We start from the raw sequence: 23333 nt of genomic DNA, 5'->3' as shown, positions 1-23333 counted from the left end.
CTCCCAGAGAGAATAAATGCGGAGTCCTTCCACATATCGGCAGTTCGACTAGAGGTGGACGTCGTATGGGAGGCTATCTGGCCGCGTTCCAATAGGTTAGGCTATTTAGTCCAGGACGAAGTCCGGTTATAATAATATATTACCCATGATCTCTATAATGCTTGGGATTCTCATAAGACTTATATATGAACGGGAGTTCACACCTGATTTTACCATGGCCCTCACCACACTCGTTCTTTTCAACCTCACCTATTGTTGAGAATCTGAAAATGCATTACACATCAGTCGCTAGCCTAGGGCTCCTCACCCCTTACGCTCTAGGTGCCGGCATCCTGCGCTTCGGATGTAGTCAGATCACCATTGAAAGGCTTGATCCGTAAGGATTATGTACTTCTTATTATCGTGTGGCATATCTAAATACAGCCACTGCAGACTTGTAGAGCCAGGGGCCAATCCAAGTGCGCATCTCCATCAGGTATGAAGTGTAAAACGCCATGCCAGGTACGAAATAATACCATGCTGACAAGCTTACAGGTGGTTGGAGGGGTACGTGCACTATTAGCCCAAACATATTCTGCCCGATACTTAACGAGAGCAGGATGCGTTCAAAGCTACTATAGAGCGTACCGATGTTTCTAGGCTCGCCAACTGCACCACTTGCAGCTTTAGCGAAGACCTGTCGAACTACTGGACGGCGAACCTGTTTTTCCGTGCTCGTAACGGAACATACAAGCGCGTGCCTCAGATGCCTAACCGATTCCTAGACGGGTCGGTCGGGGGTGTGACTGTTTACTACTTTCCACAGGACCTTCGAAGCAAAGTAACCGCATTCAAGCCAGGTTTTCGCATGCTCGTCGGAGATGCTACACTAAGAAGCAAAGAGGGACAATCGCCGAGGAACTGTTACCGTTGCTTCACGGGCCCAAACTTCGAAGGCGACAATGCAGCACCATGTGCAGACCCGGTTCTCGATACCGCTGGGTTTCCGTCGACACCCTGCCCGGGAGGCATCCGGTCCAATATTCATTTTCCAACGTGAGCCCGAACATTTCATAAATGAAGTTAGATCTGTACAGGTACCCTAATATGATGTTGCTAGTTGTTGGGATGGAGAGAACCTGGATACGCCCAACCACAAGGATCATGTCACCTTTCCGACAGGTAACGCGTACGCATGTCCGTCTACGCATCCGGTTAAGATCCCTCAACTGATGCTTGAAGTGGTCTGGGATACGCGCGAGTTTAATAACAAGGACGACTGGCCTGAAGATGGCTCGCAGCCTTTCTTGTTGAGTACTGGAGATCCGTAAGTACCTAGACAGACCTAAGGTCTTGCTCCTATGCGGGGTTTTATTACTGACTATCAACTTCAAATTCAGAACCGGGCATAGTCAGCACGGTGATTACGTGTTTGGCTGGAAAGACGACGCTCTACAGAGAGCCATGGACTCGAATGATTGCTTTGCTGCCAGCTGTGGCACATTGGCTACTCAATCGTTCGATGTTGCTAATAAGTGTGCCATTCAGCGGACGGTTGATGAACCTGTTGAGGGATGTAAGTGTTGTTTACGCGGTGGATAACACCGTTTTCTGAGGCGGTTCGGGACTAATATTCGTATATAGGGCTGGATTCTATACCCGGGTTAGGTTAGAATACCTTTATAACCCTATAACCCCATGGCTAGGTAGGTACTTAGGCGATGATGCATGGAGGTCTTTTTTTTTTTTTTTTTTTTGGTGAGGTTCAGTCTTCATTTATTTCTTGGAATTGTTTCAGACCACATTCTCTACCGAAGAAAATAAGTAAGCTTTTCGTCAATAGCTGGTAACCAACAAAAACATTAATATGATATGTCAATATGTCGATAAGTCAAGGTCAAGGTCAAGATCAAGATCGGATGGTAGGACACTGGCGAATTATTTTATTTTATTAAGATCGAGTAAGATAGGATATAGGTATCTCTACCTGGTACACTACCTGGCACATGCATGCATAGGTACAGAATTATCACATCGGATTGGTGGTAAAAGCTGGAACCTTCTCAGTGTTAGTGTCACATGCATTAGGTACATTAGGTACATACAGGTATATAAGGTAGCCTTTACATCCCCGTCCAATCACATCTCTCTTCACTGTTTCCATCATTTCCATCACCATCAACATTCTCGCTTTCTTTTACCCCTTAAATTCTAAATACTTTTCAATGTTCTATTCTATTACGACATGCACCGTCATCAATATTCTGCAAATATTCTTAAGACATTGTTTCATTAATTATGTTGGTTATTTTAAGGCTGAGACTCTTCGGTGTTTTTATATAGGTTTATAAGTGGTGGAACGTATAAAAAGCGTTTGAAAGCGTTTGGTAATTTCCCCTTTCTGCACGGAATAAGGCCTGTCATTCTCGATCTTCGATTTGTGGACTTGTGGGTTTGTTTCTTTCATCGGATGTCGGGAGCTGTATTACCTGCATGTGCTTCTTTGAGGATGGAGTTGGGAGTTTTATCTGCAATTGCCTGGGTACATCAGGTTATGTTTACCTGCAAGCTGCAAGCTGCAAGGGCTGTAATAAAGCTTTACGTAGTTCGCGTGAAGCTAGCGGTACCGGGACACCACTTTACCACTTTACTGGGGTATAGCCTAACCCCACCAGCCCATTAGTCTATCTTATCCCTGCATTTCTACACCCTGCTTTTTGCTCATTCGGGTCATCATGTTGTAAACGCGTTAGGTATATTTAATTGTGTAACTGTGCAGCAATTGTATACCTACCTACTTAGGTACATATTAAACTTGTGTTATTAGACGCGGTTACCCAAGATAACGGACGTCCCTTAGCTTGTCCTTCTTTATAGGTGATTTGTAATGTCTATAGTAGTCTAAACGCCTTAAAGGGACACCCAAAGACTATGTAAATTAATAGTGCATTGACTCTTTTACCAAGAAACAAGTTTATAAGCAAGATTGCGATCGAAGCTTCTCTGCTTCTCTGCTCATTAGCTTCTCGTTATTTATTGGTCATTACTTTAATGAACCCTTGTTTAGTAAACCAAGCAAGGTTTATACGTAATAACCCGAATTCTAATATTGGCTCTGGGGGGTGCTTTTCTTTAGTACTGCTTCTTTTTCTTTTCTCCTTTCTAACTTTTTTTTTCTCCCAAATCATCACGGCCGTAGCATTTTGTTTGTGCCGTCTTTGCCTACAGCTTAGGACTTGCTGCCCTTTGCTGGTATTCGGTATAGGAGTTTGGCTGATGCGCTCTTTCTTTTAACTCGGACTGGACTCGGACTCGGACCCCGGACTCGATGGTTGTTGAGATGGACGAGAAACGCCCACCCGGTACCGCCGGTAGCGATAGCAATAGCAGTAGAATTAGTGGCCTTCCAAGACCAACATCGCGTCTCCCTTTACCTCGATCTAGTATAGCAACTAATACCACTGTCAACCCTGCGAAGTCTGTCGCTCAAACTCGTCAGCCTCTTGAACAGACACGAGGGCGCTCAACTCAGCCTGCGACCGTCCCTAATATCCGAAATCCTCGGTTACGAACGGTGCCCTCTAAAGAGCAGCTGAAAACCACTTCGACTGTACGAAAACCGCAGAGGTCAAATGCACCTCCTGTCAGCTCGCAGCCCAGCCGCCGAGATGTTAGCACTAGGAATCGCAGTATGTCGCGGGGACCGAAGCAAGCTGCTTCCCAGGATATTGGGGATACTCGTGGCGAGCCTTTCAAGAAACCCCTCGTAGCTAGACGACGCCCGTCGGGCATATTAAGACAGCCTTCTCCCGCGACGTCTACAAGTGAAACCTCATCACCGGAAGAAGATGGCGATGAATTTGATGTTGACTCTCATCCACCTCTGCCAAGATCCAGTGACGAGGGTCTCACTTTCGACACCATACTGTCACCACAGCCCGGCAAATCTCCCCCGTCGCTCGCTGAGAGGACCATTGAGACTCTTTCACAGTTACCTTCCTCCCCCGCTTTTAAGCGGCACGGTAGTAATTTCTTCGAGGGAGAAGCGCCTACGAGACCGCAATCCAAAGGTAGCATCAGCTCAAAGTCAAGGCCTGGCTCAAGCTATCAATCGGATGCTTCAACTATACGGTCGGTTAGATCACTGAGTCGGCCGGGATCTAGCTTGGGTAACAATGACGGCTCATATTCTAGCTTCCGAGCCTCTACCAGCACCTTCAGACCACCGTTATCAAATGTCTTTGGCACTCCGGCAAAACGAGTATCATCTGTAAGCTCAAAGACTCCTGTTGGCAAGAATCCTTTAGCCCTGGACCCGCGCCCGCGATCCAGCCTGAGTAAAGTTCCTTCCCGATCATCATTATCAGCTTCCCCGGGCCTCTCCATGCCGAATCTGGAGGCTTCTATCTCCAAGAACGGCTCCAGGACGGTAGCTTCTCGCCCCCTTAAATCGCGGGCTTCGATGAACAATTTATACAGAAAGCCATCTCTTCCATTTCTAGACCATTCGGCATCTCCCGTGGCCTCGAGTCCCACTCGCAAAGCCTCGCTTGTTTCTGCGAAATCGTCTAGCACGTCTGGAGATGGTCGTAACTTATCAAGTGCTTCTACAGCTTCCACGGCGCTAACAATCGATTCTATTGAAGAGGCGCCTGCATCTAGTGCTCAAAAGTCATCTGCTGCATTGCGAGACCAGATTGCCAAGGCAAAGGCGGCGAAACGTGCCGCGAATCGACGAGTATCAGTGACAAAAGTCCCCGAGGCTGATGAAGAGCCAGTCATTCCTACAGATACTACATTTGATTTTGGCCTATCGGATGACCCTTTTGGTCAACGCCAATTTGAGAGCGCAAACCGTAAAGTAATGCAGTCACGAATTGACACTGCCAGAACAACGGGAAGGCTTAATATTGCAGCCATGGGTCTTAAAGAAATTCCGACCGAAGTTTTGAAGATGTATGACTTCAATCCTGCGGATCGTTCTGGTAGCTCTTGGGCAGAGAGTGTCGATCTGACTAGATTTGTGGCCGCCGATAATGAGCTAGAGACGATCGATGATGCTATTTTCCCAGACATCGATCCCAGTGACCTCGAAAATGAGGAGGACAGCAAAGGGCATTTGTTTGGGGGCTTAGAATCGTTAGATTTACATGGAAATATGTTGATAGCTTTGCCCATGGGCCTGAGACGCCTTCAGCTACTAACGTCTTTGAACCTGGTAAGTCCTCCCTCCGAGTCACAGAATGATACTTGAACTCATGCTTACACTGTATTCACAGGCATCTAACAAGCTTACCAACAATTGCCTCGAGGTCCTTTCACAGCTAACTAATATTAGAGACCTGAAGCTCGGCAATAACCTTCTGTACGGCCGTATTGAAGATGATCATCTGGCTAACTTGCAGAATCTTGAATTTCTTGATCTTCACGGAAATAATATTTCGTCTCTCCCTGACAGTATCGATAAGATGACACGCCTTCGTATGCTTAATCTGAACGAAAACGCCTTGGAGACTTTGCCATTCGAAAGCCTCTCAAAGCTCCCACTCACTGAACTGCTGGTCCGTAAGAACAAACTCTCTGGGACACTTATTGGCCCCGGAGTGGAAAGCTTTCCACAACTTCAAATCCTCGACTTGGCCGCCAATCAAATAAAAATGATAACTGACAGCGATCAACCCCTCAAATTACCATCTTTACACCAATTTACGGTGTCCATGAACCGCATCTCATCGCTTCCCAACATGAGCTCGTGGACTAGTCTTCACACCCTCAACGCTGATGAGAACAGCATCACAAGTTTCCCAGAAGGACTTGCAAGTCTTGAAAATGTGCGCCATGTTGACTTTACTAGCAATGATATTAAGGTTATACCTCCCGAGGTGGCTCGAATGGATAGTCTCATTATGCTGCGAATTACTGGGAACCCTCTCAGGGACAAGAAGTTCACGTCGCTAACCACCGAAGAATTAAAAGACACGTTGGCGGCAAGGTTGGAGCCTCCACCTCGGGCCGAAATGGGCGGGATGGAACAATTCGGCAACGGGTTCTCGCTTGTTCCATCTAGCATTGGTGATACCAAACTAGATGCTGCAGTCAATGGTGACAACGGATCTGAACAGGGTCGTTCGGACCCCGACGACTTTACAACCCCGCCCACTTCAGCGCCTAATTCTCCAGCTCTAGGTCGATCAAGGGCTCACACTTTGAGTAGCCAGACCTGGCCCGTAAAGCCTGGAGGTCTTTTGGATCGGTCAAACACGCAATCATCTTCATTGCACCCGGTTGTCTGTTCCAAGATCGCCGCGGTTCATACTATACGTGATGTGCGACTGCAGCACAATACATTTACACAGTTTCCCAATTCGTTATCATTCTTTACAGATACAATCACGTCTCTGTCAATAGCAAATAACCAGCTTACGGGGGAGAGTTGGTTGACGGAGCCAATTGATCTTACTGCACTTCAAGAGCTCTCTCTAGCTTCGAATTTCATTACCAGCCTTACACCGCTCACTACGAATCTCTGCGCGCCAAACCTACAAAAGGCGGATTTCTCGTTCAATAGAATAGTTAAGCTCCCGGCCCTGCGGGAGTTCTTCCCGAGTCTTGCTATTCTGCATATCTCCAACAACCGTCTGGAAGATCTTGACCCTGAAGCAATTAAGGGGATGAAAGTGGTTGATGCCAGCAATAATGAAATTGCGCATTTGAACCCGCGTATTGGGTTGTTAGGTGGCACAGGGAGCCTTGAGAGGTTGGACGTGACAGGCAACCGGTTCAGGGTCCCGAGATGGAACGTCTTCGACCGTGGAACTGAAGTAACGCTTCGATGGCTCAGGGGTCGTGTTCCCGTAGCTGAAATGGCCGAGTGGAGAGCAAAATCTGGTCAAGGCGAAGATGATGCATTCAACGATATTGACTAATAGCTAATACATTGGTACCGTTATATAAACCTGTTGGGGGAGGGCTTTGGACTCAGGCGTTTTGGGGGGTTACTTGCCGACGTTCTCGTGTAGCGATAGCGATACTAACTTGGACTCTTATGGGGGCCTTACGGGAGTTGGTTGATGAACTACAGGTACAGGTCCAGGTTTGAGAATGCGTAGTTGGTATTATTATTTTTTTTTTTTTTAAAAAAAAAAAAAAGGGGGGGGGAGAGGGGATAAAAGGTTACGCAAAGCATCCGTTTCCGTCTGTACGTATTAAGAGTAGGTACCTAAAGTAATAATGTATGAATAAGTTAGGCTAGGTAGTGTTATAGTGCGTATATCCCAGCTGCTCGAAATATATTTATACACGTGGTAGAATGTAATATAAATGAAGGTTATGCTTGATTTAAAGTGATGACTATGCTTCATACTTCTCTCAATGCTAGCTAAACTTTATTCTTTGAATGGAAGCATTATTGCTGCCGGTGCTTGGACCACCTTGGAGGTACCTAGGTAGGTACTCATACTCAGGTACTTTCCTACTGAAGAAAGAAGCAAAAACACCTAAGCAATTTGGCGCTTAGAGCATAGCGCATTCAGCCTTTTAACGTCCAGCGAGGGTGGATCCCCTGCCAGCCTTCAGAATTTCTGGGATTTCGCCCACTGGACTTGGTGGGACTTTGGTGGGCTTGCTGGAGCAACCAGCTTTGTACATAGTAATTCCAGTTAGTAAACGAAGTTTTCCCATCCACTTCAATCCACTTCACAACTTCTCCACTTCCACGTAAAACATCCTCTCTTCATTGCTTCACTCTTCATATCCACCTACTCTGATGTGGCAGTAACATTATTTTATTTTATTACCTTCCCCCTCTCCCCCCTCTTCTGACCGTCCGCGAACTCTTTTGAATCAGTTCAAAAGAGCATGTTGCGTTTTCCGAACTAGACCGCCTAACCTCTAAACACAACACCCTTTCGCCTTTAATTTAGACGCCTCTCTACTTGCTACCTCCAAGCAGTCCGACTTGGTCGTACTCCAATTCGATCTAACAGAAGGATATATTTACCTGCCTATCCTCTTGCTCAATCTCTCACGATACCCTCGAATCAAAATTTGAATCATGTCGGCTGATACTGAAACCAACAACTCGCGCCCGAACGGCGTTGTAGAGAGCGACTATGATCACGTTCCTTCCACTCCTCCTGATGCCACGGGTATCGCCCATGCTTCATCGCAGCAGTCCATTCCTTCTACCGAAGGTCCAAACTCGCCTCTTGATCCATCTACTTCTTTTAAGATAGAAGTAATTGATGACCGTAACTCATCTTCCCAGATTATTCCCTCATCCTTAACCCCTCCTCCTTCGTCTCAGGTTCCTACCGTCAATGGGGCTTCCAACATACCTTTAGGATATGTCAGCTCGCAAAGAGCTGGTATATTCTCTCCTCCTGCGACGACTTTCCGGACGCTTGCACGAGACGGTAGTTCCACGTCGGAATATATTGCTCCAACCCCCGATCAAATTGCGGGTGCCTCAGCTGACGAGCTCCGTGCTATGGTTCAAACATGCCTGGCTGAAAACGCGAGGTTAAAGATGGAAACGGCCCATCATAAGCTACAATATAACCTACTTAGCATGCAGGCTGATGAGGATGCAAAGAGAGCGGAGGTGGAACACGATATGACGAGGCGAGAAGTTGAGGTATTACGTATGGCTGAGAGTTCTCGTCAAGCCAGGCGAGAGCTAGATGCGGCTACTGAGTCAGCTCAAGTCAAATACCGGGAGCTTCAAACCCAGCATGAACACGTCGTAAAAGAGAACGAAGCCCTTCAAAAACGCATAAAATCTGCTACCAAGCTTATCCAGCAGCAAAGTGAGGAACGCGACAGTTTGATTGATGAGCGTGATATGCTTCTAAATCGCATTCGTGAGAATAGGGAACATTTCCATATGCTCTGCAGTCCCGGCGGAGTATTTCATGGTGCCCTGACACCGAAAACTCCCGCAGCTACTTCGCCTCAGCAATACCGGGCCACACCACGACAAACACCCAAGCCCGTCCATCGGGACGTCCGTCACGATAACGATACAAACCAAGCTGGTTTTGCTGCTCTTCTTCAAGCTTTAAGCCACGATAACAGTGCACCATCCACTCCGACAGCAAATGGCCGGCCTACTCTACGGGCAGCTCCGAGGCACACTCGTGGAGTTCAATCGTTGTCATCTCTCCCTACTACGCCTATTGCACGTCCCCGTGGGGAGTACTCTGGTTTACTACCTTCTGTTGACCTGGTCCCACAAACTGAACCTCCAAACCGGTATAACAACAGTCGATATGGTCTAGAGACGCCAGTTCAAAAGCGAGGGCGACAAAGTCGAGAAAGCACCATATCCGCCGACGACAACGAAGAACTTGACCGGGCGGCGCTAGAATCGGTAGCAGCGGCTACTCAGTCGTACATGTCGCAAGGCTCGCGAGCGTCGCGGCGAAGGGAGGAGGACGAGGTATTTGAGAGCCAAGCAAGCCAGGCAGCATCCGAAATGCTACGTCGTGACCCCCGGGAAAGCTTCGAAGTCGCCAGCTCCGTTGGATCCCGTGATGGTACGCCGGCGCCCGCAGAGAAATCTGCTAAGCTACAATCGAAGTTGTTCGCGGGTCTGAATAAGGCTGGGCTTGCGGCGGAAAAGCGAAAGTTCAGCGCCAGCACGGAGGGCAACGAAGGCCGCCTCGAAAATGCCGTAAGTCCTAAGAAGATGAGATACGGAGGGAATACTGAGGCGAACGGCCGTGTTGGGCTAGGTATTCGCTACGGCCAAGCAGCTTAAAAAGTTTCTACTCCATGATTTTCTTTTTTTCGAAATGTGTTGGGAAGAATTTAGCAGATGAGATGTGGCTCATGTTATGGTTGCTTGTGGTTGGGCCACGGCAAGGTCTGGTTGGGATTATCGTTCATACTTTGGATTCTGGCGACGACGAAAAAAATGAATGAGGTGTGTATTATACCCTTTCTAGTTATGGCGGTGCTCGAATCTCTTTGATTCCGGGCTCGAAGCGCACTTGGACGGAAAAGTGTCGAATTCGTCTCGAATTCGTCTTGATGAGGGTTCCTGGATTGGCTTTATTACGACGCCTTACGGAACGGGACAGTGGGCAATGGGCAAATGGGCAATTTGGCATGATGGGTTTACAGCGATGGACGTTTGTTAGTCATGTCGTAGGGTATCAATAAGATATGTTAAATTCCAACAACCTAAAGGCAGATATGTGCATGATGTTGAACCGCTTTTACACGTATCTAATATTGGGTTGAGTGTTTAACGGATGTAAAGTTGAAGCAGATGATGTACGAATCGTAGCATTCCCCAATTTCATAGGTACAATTAGGTACATTAGGTGCTGTAAAGGCACTGCCTACTCCACCCCCACCTGCGGAACCGGCGACCGGCAGTTTTCGCTATTTCTTCCTTAGAACAATCAACGGCCTTTTTGCCGTCTTTCACCTTTCACGATTTTATTTTCCCCCGTCCCGTTCTCCCGCTCTCCCGCTTAGGGCCGTCGTCGACTTGAATCTTTCTTCCCTTTTTTTATGCATTTTAATTACCTATGTACATATTACTCTCTTTTAGGTATAATTAGTTCTTGTTTCTTTATTATTTATTAGCCTGTTGGATATACATGATGTATCGTATATAATCGTAGCTACCTACCACCTAAAATACATAGCTTCCATTAAACATTGGTTTATCTTCTCCCCCCCTCTCTCTCTCATAACTCCCTCTCCTCCCTCTGGCTCCTTAATAAAGATGACACTTCCCAGGGGACTCTCCTCCATATTATCCAAGGCGCCATCCGACACCGTTATTCTCTCGTCCCTACGCACGCCTATCTGTCGCTCAAATCGTGGTCAACTAAAGAATGCCTACCCCGAGGAACTTCTTTCCGTCGTACTACGCGCCACGCTCGACGCCAATCCGAACCTCCCACCGAACAAGATAGAAGATGTCGCCGTCGGCGTCGTCCTCTCCGAACTCGGCGGCAGCAAGGCCTCTCGCATGGCTATGAATCACGTCGGATTCCCTAATACCACATCTCTGTACACCGTCAACCGCGCATGTAGCAGCAGTCTACAAGCTCTGGCCAACATTGCGGCTCAGATCCGCGTGGACATGATTAGCGTAGGTATCGCCGCTGGGATGGAGAGCATGACGAGGAATTACGCTAGCAAGGCCATTCCCGTAGATAGGTGGCCTGTATTGGCCGAGAGTCCCGTCAAAGATGCGCGCGACTGCATTATGCCTATGTTGGCTACCAGCGAGAACGTTGCGAAGAGATACAAGGTTTCGCGCGAGGAGCAGGACGAGTTCGCCTTCGAGTCCCAGCGCCGCGCTGCGAAGGCCCAGGCCGAGGGTTTATTCGACCAAGAGATTGTGCCCGTTTCTACTATATTTCAGGAGACAGATAAGCAAGGGAACGCGATTGGAGAGCCGAAACAGATCACTGTCACCAAGGACGATGGCATAAGACCGGGCGTGACGCTCGAGGGCCTTGCTAAACTCAAACCTGTCTACGGCGAATCTGGCACAAGTACGGCGGGCAATTCCAGCCAGGTTAGCGACGGAGCCGCCGCGACCCTGGTGATGAAGCGGAGTACGGCAACAGAGCTCGGACTTACCTCCAGCATCATAGGGAAATTCGTGGCTGCTACTACGGTGGGTTGCGCTCCGGACGAGATGGGCATTGGCCCCGCACTGGCCATCCCTAAGCTCTTGAATCAGCTCGATCTCAAGTTGGAGGACGTGGACCGGTGGGAGATCAACGAGGCTTTCGCTAGCCAATCTGTCTATTGCTTGAGAGAGCTTGGCTTGAAAGAAGCCTGGGCGCAGGGTAAAGTTAACCCCGACGGAGGCGCCATCGCGCTGGGACATCCGCTCGGTGCTACGGGGGCGAGAATGACTGCTACATTGCTACATGGCTTGGGGCGTACCGGAGGACAGGTCGGTGTGGTAAGTATGTGCGTTGGGACCGGGATGGGCATGGCCGGTGTTTTCGTCCGTGAATAATCTCGGTATGTATGTGTATATGACGGTAACGATGAATGAAAAGTATATCATATGAAAAAGTCGAAATACGCATATGATGATCTTCTTTGTCTCGGCACCAGGGCCATTAGGGTTTTTTTTTTTTTTTTTTTTTTTTTTTTTTTTTTTTTACTGAGGTACGCGATGCATCGACACAAAGACTATATGTAACGGGTCAGGCACACAATGAAGATAGCTGAAGGGTGAAAGAGAATATGAACTGAGGTCTTTTGTTATTCACCCTCGAAACTGCTTTCGGCAGGGGCCAGGAAACTGTAAAGGGGGGGTAGTTGACGGGTTTTCTACCATTACGTCCTTCCCCCCCTTTTCTGATTCGCATCTTAGCCTCCCTCCGCCGGCTAGATGAATTAATTGATACTTTCGCGCTGTTCTGGACACATCTCGAGACCGCATAGCCATAACATAATCCGCATACGCTGGTACACCTAAGTCGAAAGATCATATCCCGTGCGAAGTAGAAAAGAGCCTACTAAATAAATAATGTTGTACTTTATTGTGCTTTCCGCCACTAGTAAGTGCCAACTTTTCTCATTTTTGAGTCTCTCGCTTTGAGACCTGGTTACTCCTAGGAGGCAATCCCACCTATATTATGTATTCAAGCTACCTACCACAGAGGTACTCCAAGATATACGCTTTCTCCCACTCAAATGAACCGGATAGCTGACCGTTTGCTTCTTCTTTTTCTTCTTCTTCTACAGTCACCTGGTCAATAGTCTTCGGCCTCTGGCTAGTGCGATACCCGCAGCTACTGATCCGGGCCACGCGCTGGGCGATCACTATCTGGATGCTGGTATTCGGATTGCTAGGAATGAGGGCAGTAGCCTTAGGGTTCGCGTGCGTCGATCCCGCCGATCTGAGCCATTATCCGCACCCGGCGGCCGTGTTCTGGCTCTTCCTCGCGTGGTACGTGGCCGTGTGCGCGAGCGTCGTGTACGACAAGTCTCTGATCGTTGCGCTCGCCGTGCTCCTCTTGGTGCTGGCGTGGTTTCCGGAGCTGCGCACGCTGATGGATTTCGGCTTGGTGAGGCTCGGGTGGTTGAATTGGGTGTATAATCCGCTGTTTACGCTGTTGACGGAGGCGTTGGGTGCTAGACGCGCGTATAGATCGCGGTAGACGAAAAGGGGCTTTGTCTCCTGATTATGGTGGGATTCCCTGATACTAAGGGGGGGTTGGCAACGGGGATAAGGGGGGAGCGAGGAGCAGTTGCGGGTCTGATTGTATTGTATATCGCATCGTTCTAAGAATTGTGTCATAGAAATTCCCTTGACCTCAAAGGAGTGTCTACCTAAAATTACAGATCATAGCCATTAGAACAATGGCTTTATACCAACTATATCTATAGCTTTGTTTGTTGTAAGAGAGATGAAAAAAGGCATAGTTCGAGGCATAAGCCCATTCAGACAAATTCAGCTTGGCCACTCAAGACAATAACAATCCCACGATTCGACTATGTATATATATATATCTAGACTCGTAATCCTGTCTGTCGAATGAACACTAGTCAAACAGCCTTTCTACACGCGGACGAGATAAGACTTCCAAGAAAACGAACAGAACTCTCGTCTCGGTAAGTCCTACTGTTCGCGCACTTTACATACTGATCCAGATATCCCGCCACCCGTAGCTGCGAGAGCAAGAACAGCAAGCCGCGATGGGTATAAACTGGCCGCACGGCGGGGACCCTTCCCCCTACCCGCCCAGCCTCGTCGACGACATCGTATCCAACACCATCGAGATATTCCGTCTCCTCGAGCTTCCGGAGCCGCACGTCACCGTCCTGACCATGGTCTTCCACGTGCTGCTGTTCTTCGTCGCCTGGTTCTGGATCACCTTCATGTTCATCGTCATCCGCCAGTCCGTCTTCCTCACCCTCTTCCGCTCCCTGTCCGGCACCGAATCCCGCCACGACCCCGTCCCCGAGCCCTGGGACGTCACCTTGCTCCGCCTCCTGAACCCGCATAACTACGACAACATCGTCGGGCTGGCCGCCGGCATGACTACCTTTACCGTCTCCCTGTTCCTGCTAACCGTGGCCGTGGCGGCGAGCGACTCCTGGACGGGAGCGCTCGTGTGGGTGCTCCTCTGGGCCGGCTGGCTGTACGTCGGGTGGCGGTACTGCCAACCCATGAAGTCGCGGTACACGCGGGAGGACGTCAGGCTCTGGGCCGGGAACGGCGTGTGGTTCCACGCGATACTCCTCATCGCCGCCCTGGCTTACTTCCCAGCGCTCATCCGGCAGATGGACAACGGCATCGTGCGGCTGAACGAGATCCTCGATACCGCCAGCCCGCCGTTCCTGAAGGATATGGCTACCGAGATCATCTTCAGACATAACCCTCCGCAGTACAGGATGCTCGCTCCCGAGGACAGAATGGAAAATAACGTATGGAATTAATTGCCTGAGGTAGGTACCTAGGTAGGTAGGGAGGTCAGCACGCGCGATCCCTCTCGTCGAGTGGGAGAGATTGCTTGTTGTCGATGAGATAGTGGAACAGGTAAGATGGGTGATAATATTACCTACGTCGTTTTCAAAAGAAGAAGCAAGATTTAGTTGAATCTATGGTGGTACGTTCCATAAAGAAAAAAAAAAAGAGATATTTTTCTTTCAATCTTCCAGGTCATATTCACCTTGTGGGGGCTTTTTAGAGTGTTCTCGTTACTGAGTTCCCATCTGGTTAGAAGGTTATTAGAAAACGATAATTACGTGGTAGATGTTATGTTGAAAATGCAACTAAGTCAAGATATACCGTGCTCTTCAACGTTCATAATGTAGGGAAATATGTGAAGTATTAACTTTAAACTGAAACTTGCACGATTTATATTCTTTTCTAGCCTAGGCCTATATGAAAATAGCACGTTCCTTAGAGGGTTCATCGCCGTATATGGTCTACCAATCTGCGCCAGTGTAGCGAAAGCATCGCAAATGTAAGGGGCACAATGTAGAAGACGTAGGGCGGTGCAGTGCCTTCTACCAACCATCTCATCTTACTTAGCTCAGTATCAAGTTAAGTCAAAGAGGTACTTCAAAGAGCACCCATCGGTTATTGACGTGAGCTTTAGAAATCATTGCTGAAACGAATAGCTGAAGGGCTATTCAAAGTAAGTCGTCAATATTGAAAATCCCGCGAGTGTCCTTATCTTCATCATCAATATCCATCTCATCACCGTCTTCGTCATCTTCGTCTCTTCTACGAGGTATTCATCAGGAATTAACACTTCCTCTTCAATCATGCGGACCTTGTGGAATGTTCCGTGAAGCTTCCATTTAAGATCCCAGTCCATGAGCGTACTGCGCACATACTGCTGCAGCTCAACTTTCTCTTTGAATGCCTCCTCTATCTTTGCGTCTGGTATGGCAATGTTATTCAAGAGGACTTGTATGCGATTCTGTACCAACCGAATTGCAAATTCCGATATGTCCTGAAGATCCCCCGGAAATCGATTAAAGTTTTCCTTGGGTTTATTCTTCATATCCTCGAAAGCGGCGTTGAACATCTTAATGCCACTCTTCTCCGCAAATCTAGCTAAAAGGTCCTGGCGTGCCTTGAACGAGCCCTTCCCTACTCCCGAGTTAGGTGTGGTTTAAAAGTAAGAATTAGATGGTATAACTTGCCTTTTATCTTGAGTGCTTCATTGAACGTAGAAACCCATTTCTTCTGAATTATTTTGACCATATTCGGGTGAACTTCAGATGCGCCCCTTGAGATACTCATCAGAGCCTGTCGTACTCTGTCTTTGATTTGCTCCTTTATCATAACAAGATCGGGAATGATCTCGTGAAGGAAAGGTAAAAGATTAGGAGCGATATTCCGAACACTCGGTTCTAAATTTATTGAGAAGTGCTCCCAAATATTATCGACAAACTTAGATGCCGGTTCATAAAGTCCAGGAATATCATGGTTCAGAGCTTGATCCCAGTCGGCTACAATTGTCCGAAGTAAAACAACTGAGCTGATACTAAGGTTAGTCATTCTGAAAGTTTATAGCAAAAGGGATATAGTCCTTACATATCCTCCATCCAGTGATAAGTCCCAGATATGCTCTCAAAGCTACCCCCATGCCGGCTGATATTAACCTGGTATGTGAGCCAATGTATCTTGGCCGCCGTAGTATCATTCTTGAATGACCAGCCTTTTACAACCTTACGACATTGTCCCGCGCAGTTATTGAGTGATTGCGTTCTGTCGCGAAGCGGATTATATCTTCCTGCGGATTTATTGAGTTCCGTCCAATATGCATTCAGATCCTGCGTCGTTCCATATTAGTACCTAGTCACACATGGCTTAAAAATGCAAGGGAATTTGTATACCTTTCTCAAGTCGGCGTAGAAGATTGGAAATACATCATTTTCCAGCCATTCCCTGTTGATTTGAAGTCGATCGTGACCCCATTCCTCCCTCGCCCAGATTTGAATCACGTTGTAGTGATTGAGCAGATCGTAAAGGATACTATTAGCGTGGCTCTCTCGCTCATCGATGGTGGCCTTTCTGATCCATTGGTGGAGACTTGGAATGCCTGAATATCGCTGATCCGGAAAGCCAGTCAGGGGCTTGTCTTCTAATATGCAATTCCAGAATGCCTTTGCACTGGTCGGATAAACGGAGACTCTACCATCATATATATCTCTGGGCTTGTTTTGTCCGCTGTGAGTAAGTTCTGTCTGTCGCCTTTGGAAATCACGTTGTATGCGACCCTCGAGGAATTTGTTTCTGCTCTGGACGCAGAGGAAAGTGATGTGACCGTCCAAATGCTCTAACTCCTTTTCCAATTTATCAATATCATCCTTGAGGTTGTCGCGATCTCTTCGTTGACGTTTTATCCGACTGCTATAATTTGGTTCTGGGGCTTTGGTCCAAGTTTCTTAATGAAATTATTATTAGCATGCCGATGTAGCAAATTGTTTTGAGTTTACTTACTGCGAGAAATATCTTGGGATTTTTTTTGGTGCTGCAGTTTTCTCGGCAACGCGAAGTTGTTGAAGCTGCTTGGTGGCTTCTTTCAGCTGTTGTAACTTCTTCTGCTTCGTTGATTTCACTTTACTCTCTTCCTCGAGAAGGTCTTTCAGCTTAGAGTTTGACTTATCCTCTCGATTTTTAACGGCTGACCTACGGTCAATATGGTCCGTCTGCGAGACTACGACGCAGAAGCTGTTCTTATGGAATTTGCCATTCATTTGAATTTGTAGTTCTTGATGATCTGACATCAACTTCACTGCGGCAGATTCGTCTGCTGCTCTGCGGGCGGGAGAAATGATGAGAGTAGCGGCTAGCTTGGGAAAGTAGTTCCTGGCGACGTCAGCCCGACTCTCTACGGCGTCGGCGATGCCAGGCAGATCGACAAGGACAACACCATTTTTGAGAATATCCGACTTGATGTATAATTCTACTTCATCAATGAGGGGCCAAGCTGCAAATTTCAATCCTGAGGTAGTATGTTGAGCTGTAGTTGAGTCCGTATAAGGTTTTATCTGCTCTGCTAACTGGTCTTCATGGCCAGCGTGGAATTTTTTAGTTGTTCCAAGCAGTTTAGTGACACTCTCATTCTGCTCAAGGAGAGTCTGGGTCGTCATCCCAGCCACATCGCACTCCTCGATGCCGAAGATTGTTCTGATCATCTCAAAAGTCGGCTTCAGACGTGCGTTCGTGTTTCGAAGAGCTTCTTGATCCTCTAGAGAATCCCCGTCTGCCGCTCGTAGCTCATCCCTGCCCTTTAGATCCTCGAAGAATGTGTCCAGTTGCCTCACCAAGTTTGCCTTCGTGCGAAAAGTGACACAAGCTCTGAACTTCATGCTAGATTTATCACTGTCATTATAAGATACTTTGCAGACCACGGCAGTTGATGCCTCTTGATTATTTGTTGGTAGGAGCTCATTGAACCCGAGAAGGGCATTGAGTGCTGACGTTTTCCCACTACCAGTGGAACCGGCAACGCCGACGAGTACTTCGAATTTTTTGTGAAGCTTTGTGAGATCTCCTAAGCATAATATTAGCATTGCATCACCTTGAATCGTACCTAGGATCCGTACTGCAGTCTTCAATCCACTTGCGAAGCGATTCACGTCCTAGAAGATTTGAAGTAGATTCGTCATTCAGGCGAGCGTCACTAAGAAACTGCTCGAACTTGTTGATCAAATGCTCGCATTTAGAGAGTCCGAACTCGAGTGCATCTTCTTTAATCTCGATTCGCTTCTCGTCATCACAGTCGCCACATAGCCTCCATGCGAAGGAGTCTGAAGTTTCATGCTGTGCTGCCGCGTCAGTAGTAGGAGATGAAATCCGAGCTTCCATTTCTATATCGGTCATATCTAGACTGAGAAGTGGTCGTAATGAGACGTCTCGTGTATCTAGATATAGAACCTATATCTATGCTGAGATGTGGAGGTGAAAAGGAATACCATGAGAAGATAATGAGCGACACAGTCACGCAAAAGAAATTAGAGCGAATGATACTAGATTTCCCACTTGAAGGTTTTGGGAAAAGTTGAAAGATGCTTAGATGTCAAGGAAGGGTCGAAGTGAAGAGCGTGGTGGTAACCAGATGCAGGAAATCACAGGCCGAAGTCCCCTTGCTTTTTCTAGTTGGAGAGGTGTAACGAGATAGTATCGATTATGATCAAAAAAGAAAAAAGAAAAAAAGAAAAAAGAAAAAGAAAAGAAAAAGAAAAGAGAGGTACGTGGCGAGTGAGGCTTTTAATGATTTTAGTAAGATGGAAATTAATAAACCATGAGAGGTGGGAATAGGGTTTAGGTAGGAACAAGCTGGAAACTGTGTGTATCTACCTTACCCAGGTAGGAGGTAGACAGCTAAGGTAAGAATAATGATACTTGGGAGTGATCTTCAATATAATATGTAAGAGTAGGATGGTAAAAGGGTGGTTAGTGTATGTGTGTGTGGTAAAATGTCAATTTGCTTAGAAGGAGGTATGTTAGGTAGTTGCACTTGGGCAAGGGTCGCAGGGTCGCAGGGTAGCAAGTTCGATAGGAGACATTCACTTGGAGGGAGGAAGCACGACGAGGGAGCATGTGTATAATGCATATGCCATAGGTTAGGTAGGTATCAGGCAACCCAAATATATTTAAAATAATAACGCTATATACATCCTTAGAACGAGTAGCAAGATAACAGGCACTAATACACCAAGAAAGCGCATCAGGAAGGTTATCGCCATTTCAAGGACCGCCAGCGACCCCTCGTCGTCCACACATCTTACCCAAAGGTTTTGCTGCTCCCCCTCTAGAGAGTGCCGCAAACCGTTCTGCACACAGTAATCGCAGAAATACGAACCGCAACTGCTATCAGAAGAACATGCCGTGGTAGGCGAGATCATCTCTCTCATTTTCATTATTCTCTCGATATCGACTATATGGTCCTCCCGAACTTCAAATTCAGCTTCACCTGACTCTTGCCTTACGAGAGTATTACTACTTAACGCATGTTTAACAGCAGAATAATTGGCGTTTTCCGAAGACCCCAGAAGAGGTGTTAGTGGAGTGCACGACATGAGGGCGAGGGAACTTGGTAGCCGGTTGAATAAAAGGGGGGGCATATGAGGTAGCTGCTAGATTCCCACGGGCGTCTAATTTTCCGCATAGCTTACACGAAAGCGATAATCAGGCCTATAAAGGTTCTTATTACCTGTTTGTATACCTATTCTTTGCACTATCGTCGACGTCACCTCCACGATTCAACTAATAATGGCTTGTTTCACAGATAAAGCATCAGTCAGGTTCCTTGAGCCGCCTTTGAGATGATTACCAGGTATAAAGCATTGTTTATATATCTTGAAAGGATTCTATTGCCCTGTATTGGACAGCTAGGTATCGTAAAGACAAGCATCTCCCTAACATAGAAAAAAGGAACCTATGATGACGTGATACTTGGCATCATCTCCAAACTGATCTTGCTCTTGCTTTTGCGCTTGGGCTTAGGCTTTCGTGCTGGGTACATCACGACCCAGAGGACTACATAAATTCGACATCCAAGTGCTTACCCTCCGTACTGCATCTATGCTTCGACATGCTAACTGAATCGTACTGACCGTATTTAAAAGTTGGAAGTTGTATATACGTGCTGCTAGCCTTACTCTAGCAGTTTTAAGGGTGCAAGAATGATGCGGGATGTAAGTCCGTAAAACTTCGTGCATTCTATACCCATTCACATTCAAATGAAGGAAATTCACACCTCACACAGCACAAGCTTGCCTCAGCCCTGCGGGCTTAATTCTTACAAGCGTAACAAAATCATATATTTAACTCTAGATGCTATATAGGTTTGGTACCTGGTAACTAACCCTGAAACCTCGTAAACCAGAACTTCTTTATCGCGCCCCATGCCCCGTCATCATCTTGCTCCATCTTCCTGGGGTTTTTTATCGCCTCGTCAAAGGCGCCGTTATCATACTGGTCGTTGAGAGAATCCAGGAAATCTTGAAGGCGCGCGGCTTTGCCCGGCCTCGGTCCACGCAGATCGCGGTCCAAGAACCTCCAGGCTAGATGCACAAGCTTGGTCTCCTCGGTCGGGTTTTCCTTGAACTCACAGAAGTCCTTCAGGTAGGCAATCCAGTCCTCGAACCTCCTCCCGTTCACGAGATTATACGCTGTGTAGTAGCATGGGTCCTGACTTGTGATGTGGCTGCTCTGCCGTTCCCCTTTTAGAAACGCCTTCACGCCCGGCTCACTCTCAAGCTCGATGTGGGAATTAGGCGCCCCGGCATCCTTGTCTAGGTTGCTCTGCCGTCGCCAGTGCCTATCGATGAGATATAGACGCTGCCAGGTGCTCTCGCTGAGGTGTTGGATTTCCTCAAGTTCGTCTTGGTAAGTTGGGTAGTTATCGGCCGCATTAGTAGTGACATTGGCAACAGTAGCGTCGAGGGTCTGTTTGATGCCTTCCTTCGTGATCTTCCCCGCACGACACTCTAACTTCAGAATGAACTGCGAGATCCTAGTAAGGTTCGTCCGGGTAGTCGATAGTGCATGTGCGATCTGCCGCTCTTGAAGCTCGTCATCGGACAACGTATCTGGGTCTTTGGGTGATCTCTCTAGGATTGTGACAACGCTATCCGTCCTCTTCGGTGTTTCAGGCCGTTTAGGTCGTATCTTCGCCGTCGGAGATACATCCTTCCCCACTTTGGTGCGAAATACCCTCTCATTCTCAGGAATATGTCTATGAATCTCAGCAACTATACGCTCATCTTCGCTATCATACATATCTATAAGTTGTGGGCCTTCATTCCACACGCAGACGTCGTCATCTTCATCCCCATTATCGGATAGACAATAGGCATGATACGGAGTGGTATCATAGACCGAAATAACGTTGTGATTTCTAACCATGGTGTCAATTTAGTATGAGGTAGAACGAAACGGAAGTAAAAATATGAAGAACATCAAAAAAGGGTTCCAAGTGCCATGGGCTCGGACCCGATATGAATGCTCTTCTATTAGATAAACCCTTTGTCCATCGCCTGCAACAAAGGTGCCTTTGTTTTCCCCATTTTAACAAGGGCTGTCATGAAAGGAGAACAAGCTCATTGTGGGACATTTCGATATGCAATTTCCTTGGAATAGATACGGCTTTCTCGTCTTTCTCATCGCCTACATGGTGTTCCTTATTTTTTAATAGGGCTCTTGGTAGCAAAGCCAATTATGTCACGAGTGGTAGCACTACGAGAACTCAACGATCCATCCGTCACCCTCCGGTTCTCCAGCCGCATTACAACCACCCCAAAGTACAATTCTCTTTCCATCATTGGTTACGTCATATCCAAACGAACCTCGCGGCCCAGGATGAATCTTACCCTCGTGCGCTTCAATATCACCAGGTGGTTGCACTTCAACTTCAGCCCAGCTAAACCCGCCCGTGTCAGCGCCTAGCTTTTTGCGTATCTCATCCTTAATCTTAGCCGGCTTGATCGCATCCTTTACGGAGGTGGTCGATTTGGCTTCCAAATCGCTAGATGGAAGTTGGAAAGTCCACAGATCACTCCATTGGAGAAGGTCACCTGCCTCAGCTTTTCCCTTGCGATCGCCGAAGAAATAGACGAGATAATTCCGGCCGTATCCCGTAGTTATGGGTATCAATCCGCCTCGAGAACGTGGTCGAGGTCCCGGTGTCAAGGGGTCCGTAGGAAACGAGACCGTCTGCCATGGTCCGGTATACGGTTGAATGTCAAGACGATGCACTTCGCTACCAAGACTATCATCAGAGTTAGTGATTGCATATAACGTGTGCCCTGCAATTGCTGCGCCTGCGATGATGTCTGGAGTATGCGATAGCTTTTTCCAAGCCCCGGAGGAGCAATTATAATGCCAAACGTCCGTCAGCGCTTCACCGTTTGCATTCTTCCCACCGACAAGAATGAGGTTCCCATCATGCGCAAGCAAATACGCTTCGCCTCTTGGCGGCGGCGTACTCTCTGGAAGGCTATAAGGTTTAATAGTACTCCATGTGAGCTTTTCGACATCGAACAACCAGATTGTAGAGTCTTCATCTACGATGTTTCCACTTTCATTGTAACCGCCGTAAATAGCGACGCTGTTATTTAAAACGCAAGCAGAATGCCTGGTTCGCGGTTTTGGCACAGACCCGCCCTTTTCCGCAGCGAGGGCTGGCAATACTTGATATTCAGGCGTAGCAGTATCAGGCGTAGCAGTATCGGCCTCCGGTAGCGCTATAGAGTGAATGCTATTACCGGCAAGTTTCCCTTGGCCTGTCTGGCCTCCAAAAATATAAGCTTTGTCGCCAATTATGGTGAGCGTATGATGAGATCTAGTGAGGGAAGCGCTTGAATGAATTAGTATGATATGAATGCGGAAGATTATATCTCGCACCTCGAAGCAGTGTCGGGCGTATATCCAGTCTGTGAAAAGGTTGCCTTGAGAGGCATCGTGGACTTTGCCAGAGCATAACCAGCCGCTCCAGCATAGATAGTTGCGGAGACCGCTTGCTCGGCTGCCAATATACCAGCTGCGACTTCAGCCATCGGATTACCCTGTTGTATTTGAAATTTGTGATATTATCACTTTCTTTTTTTCTTCTTTTTTTTCTTTAAACAATGTGAGTTGAAGTTGTTCCTTTGCTTCACTTGAAAGGATGACGATGACATAGTATCGATGATGGGTGTATATAGCTTGCCCATGTAAGTGACGCAATATTCGATGCAAGGTTACAAGGATTCTTATTATAGAAGCATGTCTAACCTAAAATACTTTATTATGTATTGTACCTCTCAGCCCTACAGCCAGCTCTTCCTCCAATGGTCGATAAATGTGAAGTTACGATCGGCATGTGGAGGTGGGTTACCTATAATGTACCTTAATG

At 47.4% G+C, this 23333-nt stretch overlaps 9 protein-coding genes across 9 annotated transcripts; 6 read left to right on the top strand and 3 right to left on the bottom strand.

The window, feature by feature from the left end:
- Positions 1 to 269: 269 nt before the first annotated feature.
- On the top strand, positions 270 to 1652 carry F4812DRAFT_458518 (uncharacterized protein; the record flags this gene model as incomplete). The annotated part of the gene is made up of 7 exons (XM_047937372.1): positions 270 to 376; positions 433 to 475; positions 535 to 546; positions 599 to 1035; positions 1100 to 1306; positions 1380 to 1555; positions 1624 to 1652. 7 exons carry the CDS (start codon positions 270 to 272, stop codon positions 1650 to 1652), a joined length of 1011 nt encoding a protein of 336 aa, XP_047791310.1.
- Positions 1653 to 3670: 2018 nt separating this feature from the next.
- On the top strand, positions 3671 to 6905 carry F4812DRAFT_450801 (uncharacterized protein; the record flags this gene model as incomplete). Its single annotated transcript, XM_047936134.1, has 2 exons — positions 3671 to 5197; positions 5259 to 6905. 2 exons carry the CDS (start codon positions 3671 to 3673, stop codon positions 6903 to 6905), a joined length of 3174 nt encoding a protein of 1057 aa, XP_047791309.1.
- A 720-nt stretch (positions 6906 to 7625) lies between these two features.
- On the top strand, positions 7626 to 10358 carry F4812DRAFT_425394 (uncharacterized protein). Its single transcript, XM_047933930.1, has one exon. It carries the CDS (start codon positions 8033 to 8035, stop codon positions 9737 to 9739), a length of 1707 nt encoding a protein of 568 aa, XP_047791308.1. The 5' UTR covers positions 7626 to 8032; the 3' UTR covers positions 9740 to 10358.
- A 12-nt stretch (positions 10359 to 10370) lies between these two features.
- F4812DRAFT_353771 (thiolase) lies at positions 10371 to 12095 on the top strand. Its single transcript, XM_047931757.1, has 2 exons — positions 10371 to 10540; positions 10732 to 12095. Exons 1-2 carry the CDS (start codon positions 10518 to 10520, stop codon positions 11972 to 11974), a joined length of 1266 nt encoding a protein of 421 aa, XP_047791307.1. The 5' UTR covers positions 10371 to 10517; the 3' UTR covers positions 11975 to 12095.
- A 5-nt stretch (positions 12096 to 12100) lies between these two features.
- On the top strand, positions 12101 to 13392 carry F4812DRAFT_425380 (uncharacterized protein). Its single transcript, XM_047933929.1, has 2 exons — positions 12101 to 12524; positions 12712 to 13392. The coding sequence occupies exons 1-2, from the start codon at positions 12494 to 12496 to the stop codon at positions 13125 to 13127; spliced, it is 447 nt and encodes a 148-aa protein (XP_047791306.1). The 5' UTR covers positions 12101 to 12493; the 3' UTR covers positions 13128 to 13392.
- Positions 13393 to 13522: 130 nt separating this feature from the next.
- Positions 13523 to 14409, top strand: F4812DRAFT_470728 (uncharacterized protein; the record flags this gene model as incomplete). Its single annotated transcript, XM_047939015.1, has 1 exon — positions 13523 to 14409. Exon 1 carries the CDS (start codon positions 13666 to 13668, stop codon positions 14407 to 14409), a length of 744 nt encoding a protein of 247 aa, XP_047791305.1. The 5' UTR covers positions 13523 to 13665.
- Positions 14410 to 15104: 695 nt separating this feature from the next.
- On the bottom strand, positions 15105 to 18301 carry F4812DRAFT_470723 (uncharacterized protein; the record flags this gene model as incomplete). Its single annotated transcript, XM_047939014.1, has 8 exons — positions 15105 to 15574; positions 15628 to 15965; positions 16022 to 16260; positions 16324 to 16571; positions 16602 to 16840; positions 16931 to 17016; positions 17050 to 17987; positions 18040 to 18301. The coding sequence occupies 8 exons, from the start codon at positions 18299 to 18301 to the stop codon at positions 15105 to 15107; spliced, it is 2820 nt and encodes a 939-aa protein (XP_047791304.1).
- A 1973-nt stretch (positions 18302 to 20274) lies between these two features.
- F4812DRAFT_425378 (uncharacterized protein) lies at positions 20275 to 21244 on the bottom strand. Its single transcript, XM_047933928.1, has one exon. It carries the CDS (start codon positions 21218 to 21220, stop codon positions 20300 to 20302), a length of 921 nt encoding a protein of 306 aa, XP_047791303.1. The 5' UTR covers positions 21221 to 21244; the 3' UTR covers positions 20275 to 20299.
- Positions 21245 to 21368: 124 nt separating this feature from the next.
- F4812DRAFT_425377 (uncharacterized protein) lies at positions 21369 to 23326 on the bottom strand. Its single transcript, XM_047933927.1, has 2 exons — positions 22844 to 23326; positions 21369 to 22796 (listed from the first exon to the last, which is right to left on the bottom strand). The coding sequence occupies exons 1-2, from the start codon at positions 22993 to 22995 to the stop codon at positions 21677 to 21679; spliced, it is 1272 nt and encodes a 423-aa protein (XP_047791302.1). The 5' UTR covers positions 22996 to 23326; the 3' UTR covers positions 21369 to 21676.
- Positions 23327 to 23333: the final 7 nt, after the last annotated feature.

The sequence above is a fragment of the Daldinia caldariorum genome, assembly GCF_022478825.1.
Source record: "Daldinia caldariorum strain CBS 122874 unplaced genomic scaffold F4812scaffold_6, whole genome shotgun sequence".
NCBI classification, from domain to species: Eukaryota; Fungi; Ascomycota; class Sordariomycetes; order Xylariales; family Hypoxylaceae; genus Daldinia; species Daldinia caldariorum.
Note: the sequence above shows the minus strand (reverse complement) of the source record. Positions and strands in the feature narration are given on the sequence as shown.

Excerpts from the sequence above, each read along its gene's own strand:
- F4812DRAFT_425394 (XM_047933930.1), top strand. The coding sequence starts at position 8,033 with ATGTCGGCTGATACTGAAACCAACAACTCGCGCCCGAACGGCGTTGTA.
- F4812DRAFT_353771 (XM_047931757.1), top strand. The coding sequence starts at position 10,518 with ATGTACATATTACTCTCTTTTAG. Across the intron at positions 10,541-10,731 it reads TACATATTACTCTCTTTTAG|GGGACTCTCCTCCATATTAT; the intron begins GTATAATTAGTT and ends GACACTTCCCAG.
- F4812DRAFT_425380 (XM_047933929.1), top strand. The coding sequence starts at position 12,494 with ATGTTGTACTTTATTGTGCTTTCCGCCACTA. Across the intron at positions 12,525-12,711 it reads TATTGTGCTTTCCGCCACTA|TCACCTGGTCAATAGTCTTC; the intron begins GTAAGTGCCAAC and ends CTTCTTCTACAG.
- F4812DRAFT_425378 (XM_047933928.1), bottom strand. The coding sequence starts at position 21,220 with ATGTATGATAGCGAAGATGAGCGTATAGTTGCTGAGATTCATAGACAT.
- F4812DRAFT_425377 (XM_047933927.1), bottom strand. The coding sequence starts at position 22,995 with ATGGCTGAAGTCGCAGCTGGTATATTGGCAGCCGAGCAAGCGGTCTCC. Across the intron at positions 22,797-22,843 it reads ACGCCCGACACTGCTTCGAG|CGCTTCCCTCACTAGATCTC; the intron begins GTGCGAGATATA and ends AATTCATTCAAG.